We start from the raw sequence: 12,158 nt of genomic DNA, 5'->3' as shown, positions 1-12,158 counted from the left end.
CTATGTAGTTGGATACGACAGACATTACATTTTCTAATTGCATAGCTTTTGCACATAGATTTTCTTGATGGATGATGCGATGAGATATAAATAATTTAGAAAAATTCTGTTCTCCCATTTTTTGTTTGAATAAGGAAATGACTCCCTTATTTTTTCCTGTCATTGCTGCCACAACACTTCAGAAAATAATATTCAATTTAAACTAGATGAATTACATCAAAAAATATTTATTTATAATTTCTTCTAAACATCTCGCGGGCCGGGGGTTGCCCACCGTTGTTATAGAAGACACTCATCAAGTTTTTTACAAAAATTGATACAATTGTACCTTTCCCTTTACTTCCTTTACACAAAATATCTCCATGTACTGTTCCTCCTGTTGCATGGAGAATATGTAAACCATATTCAATTTTTTGCTATGGGTTCTGCAACTGCAACATCTGACAATCACAACTGCAGTATCGTAACTAATTACCTCTTGTGCCTCATTTAATTGCAGGAAAATCTTACACAGTTGCTCTTCCTCGTGAAACATGTTAAATGTATTTGTCTTTGTGCAGTGAATTTTAGCAGTGGTTTAAATCTGTTCTGCATTTTAATATTACTGTGTAAAGAAAAGAATGAACAGTTGATAATTTTATTTTTTCAGTATCTTGAGTTATATAAGTGAGGTTGCGGCTGACATTTTTATCTCTAAAATGCAAACGTCAAGTGCTGCTATCTTACAAGCGGCACTCGACATTTGCGTTTTAGAGATGAAAACGTTGGCCGCAGCCTTGCTATTGAAAGTAGTAATTCTACACATTTCTTATTTCAACACTTATATCACTGGTGAGTTCTCCATTGAACAATTTGATGTTACATTTTGTAGCTAAAAGAAACACTTGTATTGAAAGGTCACTTTTAATTAATTAAATTAATGATGGTTGACTTTAGTAAGGAGAAGGCAGCAGTTATGGATGTTTTGCTAAATAACTTTGTAAGTAATAAGGGATATGTGAAATTTACTTGTTTCATGGAAATTGCCATGTTAGTTTTTTGAACACTCATTAGTCTTTCAGATCATTGAAACTATTGTACTCAATGGTGAATCACTTCTGACATCATGGGTTTCAATGGAGAGCTCAACAGTTTGACTCAATATTGAGAAAATGATGTTTCTAAGCAATCACTGAATATAGAAACAGTGATTGTGTGTTACAACCCATAGATAATGTTAAAGTGTCAATAATAATTATTGATATTTATTATATCTGTGGGAAAAGAAATAAGCTTTTGAGAGTTGAATCATGATTACTTTTCATGGTTCATAGTAAATTATAGCATACAGGATTTCAATACGGTGTGTGATCGGTTAAAGAACACCTCACAGAACAAACACAAGAAGAATCAATGTAAAATAACAAATACCGATTGGTGTTCCCTTGTCTCCAGGTGACAATTCGAAACCTTTCAGAGCATGGGAAATGTCAACATTGATACTCAACTCAATACTGATCAAATATTATTCCTCCAAACATTGAAACTCTTCCTTGTAATTCCAGCCTTTTGTTTATCATTCTGACAGAAAGAATTATTATAATTCACAATGTTACATATTTCAAATTAATGTTTTAAACTTACTTATTAATGTTATGTTATATTCCAAACGGCAAATGCCATTATCCTTTAAATTTAAACCTGTTTGAAATCTCTCTATTTTTTAATTATTGCCTGAGAATGACATTCATATCTATGTCAAAAGTGCTAGCCGGAAATAGAATGTCCTTAACCAATCAGCCACTGTATATAAATTTATTTTAAAAATCCAATATTAATTTTGAAATAATTTACTGTGTGTTAATGCATATGTTACTAACAAACACATGGGCTATTGTATAGTTTGAATAGTTTTGATATATCACTACTATTTTCAGCAATTAAACAATATTTAAACTCTTGGAACATAACTTTAAATAGGTTAAATTTAGAAGCTTATTTATAAACTATTTTACAACCAATTAACTGCAACACTTCCTCCCCATTGTTTACATATGGAGTATTTTAAAACTTAAGCTTAGTTCACACTGAACACGATTTGCTAGCAAAAGCAAAAAAAAAAAAAAAAACAGAGAGAATAACACATCAGACATGATGTCGTTTCTGGTAAATTTTACCATTTCGCGAATTGCTTCAAAGTTCGGAACTGTCGAGGTTTTTCGCTAATGAAAAATTTCACACCAATCGTATTCCCACTAGTTGTCATGTGGTTCTTGTTGTTTTCAAGATGGCTACAGAAACTTTCTCACGCAATAGATTACATGTTGTAATTACGGATTTTATTATTTCTCTCACCCAGCATCGTTTTCTTTTTGACTTATTTTTCTTTCTCAATAAATAAACAAATGTGTGGTTAACGATGGAATATTGGAAGTGGCCATTTTGTTTTTTGAGATGATGTTTTCACTTGCTTGCAAATGATTGGCTGCTTAAAATTCGCAATTGCTTTTGGTTGAAGGGTCAATTTTGCTAAGTGAATAAAAATCGCTTTTGCTATTCGTTCAGTGTGAACTAAGCTTTAATTAATGTTACCAATAGGTATACACTAGGATTCCTTTTTCCAAAGCTGCTTTCCAAAAAGTCCAGTTGTGGTTCCAGCAACAAACTAATAAATTTTTATGGTTTTTTTATTGAAGAGTATCATTTTTTGCAGCAGATTATTAGCTACAAGACACTTATAGAGTTAAATTGTATAAAATATTTTGTAATACTATATTTTTCAATCATAGGTTTTTTCCCATTGAATTAATATTTTGCAAAAACATATCATTGTATTATGCATGATATTTTATTGCTTTTTATAATAAACATTTTAGGTGGTGGAGCAATCGAAATGGAATTATCCAAGTACTTGAGAGATTATTCTCGTACAGTAGCCGGAAAACAACAACTTTTAATAGGAGCAATGGCAAAGGCTTTAGAAGTTATTCCAAGACAGTTGTGTGATAATGCTGGATTTGATGCTACTAATATCTTAAATAAATTAAGACAGAAGCATGCCACAGGTTTGTATGAAGTTTTAATTATTCAGATGTGTAACTCTGTGATAATTTCAAGTGTCATTTCAAATTATTATTATTATTATTACATATATATATATGAAATTATTTGAAAAATAATTTTTCAATTGTTTATCAGTTATTTAGTTTAAATGCTAAATTTTAAAATTTTACAAATAATGCATTGACACATCTATACTTGTTCATGCTGTCAACAAAAAAATGTTGAAATTATATAGTAAGATGAAAGCGATATGATTGCTGTTATATCATGTTGTCTTACTACTACCAAGTAACCAAGTATGGTTATATCTAAATTAATAGTTCTGGAAGTGAAGATTGTTCAAAAGTCTGGGTAGCATAACTGGAAACATGACCACAGAAGTTGCGGGTTCTAGTCTCACTTCAGGCCAATTCTTATTTCCAGCACTTTTATAATCATAATTCCAAATTAATTTTCAAAATATTAAATTTAGCAAGAGATGGTGTCTAGTGCTTACCTCTGGTGTCTAGTGCCAAATTAAATGCTAAGCTAGCTCAATACAGTCCAACAGTCATTTGGCTTTAAAAAATAACTATCAGGTTTTAGATGTTAATGTTTGTATATATAATAAGATTGCATTATTTATGTTTTTCTTTGTACTTATAGATATTAAGAGAAAGCATAGTCAGCACAACTAAAGTTGATCCTTGGGTTGTTTCATTTTTGTCTTTAAGGGGTGAAAGCATGGTTTATGACTATACAAATACTCCCTTTGTTTTGTCTTGAAAAGGGGTCAAGTGTTCAAGTGTGTGCTGTTAATTTAGTTAATTACATCAGCATTATTACCTTCTATTCAATATTATATTAAAAATTTAGATTACAAATTAATTGAAAGAAGACATATTGTCTTATCAATTTCCCCTAACACACTAAGATGAACCAACTCAACAGTCAAGCCTGGTTGTGCTGACTAACTACATTATATTCTATTCATGTATAGTTACTTTATATACATCCACATAAATACACAGTGAGTTGAGTGAATACTGAGTTTTAGGACTGATTTAATATAAAAAGCATACATGAAGGAGAAATAACTAATTTATTTCTCCTTCGAGATAGTATCTTAAAAAAGGAGGGATGTGAGATTTTGTAAAATGTTGGTACGTGCAGTACTTGGCACAGTCATACAGTTTTGTATTCCACTGTAAAACATAACTGGAATAGACTAGTTCTCATTACATTCATTCTGGTATCAGAAATTATTTTAACTTGTCTTTTTAGTGGATTGAAAGTAATCTTCAGGAGCCAAGTCTGACAAATGAGAGTGATTGAATGTCATAACTTGATTTTTAGCAAGAAACTGGTTGAAATATGTTGCATTATGGAAGGGGGTGTTGTCTAACATATCAAATTTTTTGGAGAAGTTCTTGTAAAATGTTGGTCACTTGTCCAGCTGGTACAAATGCCTTGTACTGCTTGCTGCCAGTCAAAGAAAATTACTATCATGGTTTTCACATCAGACTTCTGCAATTAAACTTTCTTTGGCAAATTTTCATGTCAATAAGATTGGCATTTATGACTGGACCATGGGCAAAATACTAAGTTTTGTCACTGTTTTAATCAAATCTTGGCACGCAGCAATTGCTGCTCTTTTCTCTTAAGTCTGTATGCGTGCATGTGGAATAAATCTCCAAAGAGCTCCTTCTCTTCAAATTTTCCATTAAAATCTTCACATTGTGTCCTTGCTGATATCTGCTTCTGCTATGATTCTCAGGTGACAATTTGCAATTACCAGTTTTTGAATCATATTGATGATGATATTTCAACACTCACTTGGGCAACCAGTCCAAGGGTTATCTTCAACATCATCTCTGTTGCAACACTGCATACCATTAGAAAATGTAGATTATGATAGTGCAGGCAGCAATCATTAGTTCCAACTGTTGGTGTTGCAGTTTTATAGCAGAACTTTTATGTATGGAATAGCAAGTGGCAATAATCCATAATGGGAGCTCTTCACTCAGTTACATTCAACTGCCCATGTAAAGAGTCAAGACATGCATGTAGCAAAATCCATTGGTGGCAGATAATGATGCAGCCAATGATCTCTATGAAAAATCTGTCCTAAAGCTTAGTAGATGCATTCTATATTGTAAAAAAATTCAATGAATGAAATAAAAATGTTTGTATTTATTCCATATATGGAATAAATGCTCATTCAGAGAAGGTACAAATGCTTCTCTGAATGATGCAGTTAGGATTTTATCAGAGCTGCAAATGATGTCTAAAGGAGTAAAAAAGTCAAAGGCAGATTTTGAGTACTATATCTCACAAAGGGTCACATGTAGACCATCAGTTCCTGTCTGGAATTATGAAGACAATAAAAAATTGGGATAAAATTTAAAAGTGAGAACATCTGGAACTTTTTCCCAAAACAATGCTAAAAATCATCTGTTTTAGGAGCTTTTAGTCAGCTCTAGCAAAGTGGAAAATATGATTATAAGTAAATAATCTAGATTCACCATTGCACTGACTACTTCCAGGAGTCATGCTGCATATGCTGTTAAAGCCTATCATGTGTTTAGCAGCCTGGTCAAGATGTTCTAATGATATTTCTTGCCAAGGGTCATTTAGAGATGGAGTTCCTTTGATTTTGGTCCTGGCGTTTAAAATTTGAGAGGGGATTTGGAACCCTTCATTTAGAACTGGAATTTTATCACTTGTATACAATTAAATATAATAAATTTCTATTAGTCCACAGTTAGTCAACTGAATATTTTTTATGTAAATATTTGGTGTTACAACTGTGGTAAAGCAAATTGTTCTAGATAGGTGAATTATGGTTTATCCGTATTTTCATAGAAGAATTGTTCAGACATCTACAAAGTATTTTGTTATCGGAACAGTATGATTAAAAGATATTTAAATTTATAAACATTAACTATTTNTATTATTTATAATATATTAATCCAGTTTTCGTTTATTTTAAGACTTAAGATTTTATTTATACTGTCTTTACTTTTCATGATTTCTATGGTTTCTTTAAACTTCCTGTTGTACATTAATTTTTCTTTATGCAGTATTTTTACGTTATCTTTATCTATATTACAGTTGTTTATAGTACAATGTTCGTAAAATGCAGAATTTATTCTATTGTAATTAAGGTCTGCTATGTGTTCTTTCAGTCTAGTTTTTACTTTTCTTTTTGTTTCTCCTATGTAATGTTTTTTGTGCAGGTACACGGAATTTTGATTGTTTTTGTTATCTGAAAATGTGCTGCTTTTAAATATGAGTGTTTTAATGATATGTTATTACAGTGGTTTATTAATAATATTAATTGTTAATATATGAATTAAAACCCATAGATTTTTGCAAAAATATCAATATTAATATTGATATTTGTTATTTCTGTGGGAAAAGAAACATGCTTTTGAGAGTTGAATCATGAATGCTTTTCATGGTTCATAGTAAAATGTGGCATACAGTTTTACAATGTTTAAGAGAGACTATTTGTGCCTCTCACTTTCGTTATTTAACTTATTCTTTAGTTTGGATGTGAAGGACATCCAGGGGAGGGAAGTGTTTCTGAATTCCTTATGGTCCATCCTCTCCAGTACAGAAAGTATAGGAAAAATATAATTTGAAGATGTTAGTTTAATTTATGAATTCAGAACTAAACTGCTCTATGTATAATAAACATAGAAAAATGATAAAATTGGCATATAAAAATTAAAATTCTACGTGCCTAATACTATTCCTAAAAGTAAAGTAAACTCATATTTGTAGTAATAGTTACAAAAGAAGGAAGAAACTATGATATTGCACTAGCAACCATACTAAAGAATTGAATTGGACAAAATACCTTTCAGTTTCTAGAGAAAGATGATCATGATCTTCAGATGTAAAGCAAAGCTGACTAAAAGATCCAAAAAAATCCATGAAATGGCTTGGATTTAGTTCCTATTGGTCATTAGTGCCTTTTAAAAATTAACTAGGCTGGAGCATCTAAACAAATGGAACTACTAAAAAATAGTATAGATCTGAATTGAAATGTTTTCATGTTTTATTGATACTGACCCGAATGACTGCCAAAAATTTCAAGTGGTAGGTAAATTTTTCAAGAAGGTTTTTAATATTTTTAGTTAGGAAGAATCTTTCTAATTGACAGATGTATTGTATTTTCTTTCTCTTTGTACAAAATTTCATCATTACAGATATACTGTACATACATTGTAAATTGGGATGAGTTTTTTTTCACATTCCAGAAATAAGATGTAAATGTTTAAGTACAGTTAACATGATTTCTAATGAAGAATAAATGTGTAGAATTCAATTATAAATGATAATTTGGTATAAGTACTGGAAAGTTTTATCATAAACTTCACCATAACACAGATGTATTGCAAACTCGTGGGTTCCTCCTGTGACTGACCCCTTAAGTCAACGAATTAAAAAAAATTAATATATTTAAGTTCTTTTATATTAGAGTTAATAAAATCAGAAACTACATAACTTGAAGATATTAACTAATATGCAATTCATTTAGTAGTGTTTTCCTGCTTTCATTTTTAGTATAATAGTTAGTTATATAATAATTTTTAACATAATAGGTAGTGTGTAATGTACAGTACTGTACAGTAGTGCTTACTAATTGTGATTCTATTCTGAAGGAAGTTGATGTAATGAGGGGATAATTTGATTGGTTATTTTTAATTCTCCTCCATTTATCTACAATGAATTGTGTGTATTCACATTATGTAGATAAGGTAACAACTGTCACTGAACACTAATTGAAAAGGGAAAACAACAGTTGTCCCCTTCATCTTTTGAATGTTTTAAGAGTAATAACAATTAACTGATAATATTTTTATTCAAATTTGTTTCTATTGCTAAAAATTTAGAAGGTGAAATTCCATTACAATACTATTTGATAAAGTAAACAATCACTGTGTCACATTCACCCATTGTAGCTATGTGGATGCAGTGTGTGTCTTGTCCAGTAGCTAACAATTGTTTGATAAACAGATGGAACAAAAAATGATATAAAATACAATAAATTTTTCAAGTATTATTTAACACTTACCCTGTTTGGTACTATTGATCTAGTTCCTTTGCTGTATGCTGGCTGATTTAAGCGATTTTACTGTATTTTCTACTGAGAATAAAAAAACAATTGACTAAATCTAGGTGAAAAGTGAAAACAGTTTCTGATTTCATAGACATTTAACTATATATATTTCAATTTTGATGCATGTGGGCTTTATTTTTATGTATTTTGCTTTAATGTTATTTGGACATGTTTTAGAGATAGAGATAAAACAAAAAAATTAAAAATCACAATAAAGCTTTTAACATTTGTCTTTTTAAGTAACAAATATGTAGTACATTAATGAATTTAGTTATAATAATGATGTACTGTATCAATATCATTAGTAGACTCCTCTGACTCTAGCTGTTTTTCGTAATTGCGTCAGTTTAGCAAATAATGATGAGTTGGCATTAACACTGTCAGAAATATAGGAATCTGACTTTTGCATTGAGTGTATCTATAAAGTATATAAATTATGTATTATAATATAAACTATTAAACTATATAGGTTTAGAAATAATAACAAAATTACAATGCTTATTTGTACATTTTTTATTTCAGTTAGGCCTAAAACATAATCACTACACTTTTGTCCTATAAATCAATATATCATCACTATATTTGTTTATTTTTTCATAAATATTTTCAAACAATTTTTTTTGTTCAGTACATTTATGTGCCATATTTGAACTTAACTCACATATACAAAATAAAACAAATCGAAATTTACTTGCAAACTCTGGCGGCAAAACTCTGAATCGAACAGCACGTGGTTCTAAAAATAGCATGTATTTCAAATTTCTGAAAAAGTAGTGCCCATTGTTAGTTAATACACATTAAAAACACACAAAATTCATCTATTGATTGCTGAAAATGTAATGTTACGTTCTAAAGCTAGAAATAACTTTTTATATAGAGGAATGTATTATTATGTTTGCTGTTTTTACCAACGAATTCACGAAACATATTACATTTCTAGCAGGATAAGTGTTAAAGATATTACATTGCTAGTTTAAAGTAAGCTGATTAAAAATTTAAGTTAATGAATTATTATTAGTATTACTTCATATAACATTATATATATGTATATATATATATATATGACATATATTCTGTAATTATATATATGTATATGACAGAAAATTTAAGGATAATGGTGGACCTTACAGAATGGAGTAAAAATCTTACAGATTTCTGAAAAGTAAGAGGCAAGTAATAATGTCATTAACCACTTTAGCATTAAAGGCAATGTCAGTGCCATCTTCTAGCACTGATGTTGAAAGAAGTATTCAATTGCAAAAAACATCCTACAACCCAATAGAAGTAATCTCAGAAGAAAATTTATCTGTCTATATGACATTACTTGATGGCAGTCAACAATATTCATACTGATGAGGCAATTTGTTGGGAAGATGTAATTTAGATAATTTTACAGAAATTTATTTTTAATAATAAATAAAAAAATATCATGATTTTATGAATTTGTTAAGATTGTTGCTTGTAAATATGTTGTTGCAATATTCATAATTTGCTTAAAAGTAGTGAGGCTTATTGTTTAATATCTTTTTCCTGTAATACTTTTAAAAGTTTCATTCTGTTAAAAATGTAATTTCTAAACCTTGGTATTTTGTTTTTCAGATATAACATACTTACAGGGTGCCCAAAATCTAAAACAGTGACTATAATATTACGTGGAGGTGCTGAACAGTTTATTGAAGAAACTGAACGATCTCTGCATGATGCTGTTATGATTGTAAGGCGTGCAATGAAGAATGATGCTGTTGTTGCTGGTATGCATTGCATTGTTTTTTCAAGTAACTGATTAAAATCTAACACTTTAATATAATTATTTTATAAATTATTTAGAATTTTATGTGTTTTTTTTGCATAATGCTAAAATTACTGATTAATTTATTAAATGGTTTCTTATGACTAATCTAGATCAAAATGAAATATTTTGTAACTAGCATAGAATTATGCTGTTGTTTTTTCTAGTTATTTAATAATTTTAAACACTTAAAAATAATTAAATGTAAAAGAGAACTTCAGTACATCTTTTTGGTCTTATATTTTACATATGGAATAAATCAAAAAAGCAATTTTGTTTGATTTACACAAAGGAAAACTTTATAAATAATGTGCAACTGGAATGTGGTTTTGATTCTATATGCTTATTGGCACAATGCTTACATTGATGCTTGTTAGAAACAAATTTGGGCCATTGTTTTCCTCAATTCTGTAATCTGATTTCAATATTTACCGTAAGCAATGATAAGAAAAAATTTAGCAATGGATTCCTTGTTTGATCTAATAAGTTTTGTGTTTGCTATCATCTATTCAAAGATGCTTCTTTTCCTTTTGTCAATAAACCCTAAGTTACTTGTCTTTTGAGATGCAAAATAAACTTTCAAAATGAAATAGTTATGCATTATAATTATGAAATTTCCATTATGAATTAGTGATGATAACTTTCAACAGTACTTCCATCAAGACCAAATTTTTTTTCTACAATTGATTTTTTTTTTTTTAAATGATTAATTTATATATATAAAAATGTTAAGAAAATTGTTAGATTTGAAAGGAAAAAGTACAGAAAAACAAATGCTAACATTTACAAAATTATATCTCTTAGGCTTTATGGGTCCAAGTCCCAATAGAATTTTTACCTCAGCTTAAATATCATTAATTATAGTATTTTATATACCAACTACAATCATAATTGTAGTTGGTATATAAAATAATCATGTAATAATTTTATTCTGATTTCTAAATATTAAGATAAAATAATTTTTTGAATTTATAATTAAGAATAGTACATTTTTTTTCTACTTTCTAGGAATATCAGAATATTGTTGATGCAGAATGGAATATTTTATATGAAAAATTAAGAAAGATTCATGAAGCTGGTGCTAAGGTAGTTTTATCAAAGTTACCTATTGGTGATGTAGCAACCCAATACTTTGCTGATAGGTAAAAAATTTTTTAAATTTAAAATTAAACAAATACTTTTTTGTAATTATTTAGTTATAGCACAATTATTATTGGAAAAAATCCTTTTAAAGTGTCATTTTAATTTTTAACAAATATTTTACATTACTGTCTTCATGTACAAAAATTTTATAAACATTAGATTCTAGGACTATATAAAAGAAAACAAAAATAGGTAAATAACAAATATTAGTTATTCAGCCATAAAAAAAACAAATTTTCTAAGTACTTAATAATAATGGTGTATTCAAATTCTTAAATGATTTGCCTTTTTTTTTTTTTTAATACAAATAGAATAACCAACAACACACAACACGGGTGTAGTAAACAACATACCCTATGAATTGATGACTGGTGTGCAATGAAAAAAAAACGAGAGGAAATTCATCACTAACATTTTCGAACTCAATTCCATTTAACACAAATTTCTTTTAACATTTGAAGAAAAACTTGGGAGTTTGAAAACATTAGTGGCAAACTTTCTCTGTTTTTTTTTTTTTTTCTTTGTTGCACATTGGTGATGTAGCAACCCAATACTTTGCTGATAGGTAAAAAAATTTTTAAACTTAAAATTAAACAAATACTTTTTCGTAATTATTTAGTTACAGCACAATTATTATTGGAAAAAATCCAATTGGTTTCATAGGGCCAATTACAGAGACAATGTTTAGAGGCCGACGGCGGTTTACAGATCAGGTAGCCCGCTGTTCAGAAAAATTTCATTGCAGAGATGGCGTTTCTTGCCTGCCACAATGTGGACAGGATTAGAAACAAGTTATTTGACCTACTTTCTAGACTCACTGGAAAAGTTTAGATAAAAACATAAAAACAGATATCGTTCCTTTGATAAATGTTGTAAACGGTATGAATCGACAAAATTATTAATTAATTAATTGCTTGGCGCAAAAACAACAAAATTAAATACTTTAAATTTGTTTTAAATGTTCCAATTTCGACATTCAAATGGGTGAAGACTTAAAACTTCAATTTAATTTAAATCAGATGCATTTATTTACAATTCGAGTATCGTGTCGGTTATAAAACGTTAATGCATTTC

At 29.1% G+C, this 12,158-nt stretch overlaps 1 protein-coding gene across 1 annotated transcript in view; it reads left to right on the top strand.

Moving 5' to 3' along the window:
- The window catches only part of LOC111631573 (T-complex protein 1 subunit eta-like), a 64,759-nt gene that overhangs the window by 43,758 nt on the left and 8,843 nt on the right, over positions 1–12,158 (top strand). Inside the window, exon 10 of the mRNA XM_023375842.1 lies at positions 9,752–9,903. Coding sequence (XP_023231610.1) covers positions 9,752–9,903 — 152 coding nt within the window. The remainder of the gene's footprint in view (positions 1–9,751; positions 9,904–12,158) is intronic.

This window comes from Centruroides sculpturatus, unplaced genomic scaffold (genome assembly GCF_000671375.1).
Source record: "Centruroides sculpturatus isolate CEXI.00-Female unplaced genomic scaffold, Cexi_2.0 scaffold64, whole genome shotgun sequence".
NCBI lineage: Eukaryota > Metazoa > Arthropoda > Arachnida > Scorpiones > Buthidae > Centruroides > Centruroides sculpturatus.
Note: the sequence above shows the minus strand (reverse complement) of the source record. Positions and strands in the feature narration are given on the sequence as shown.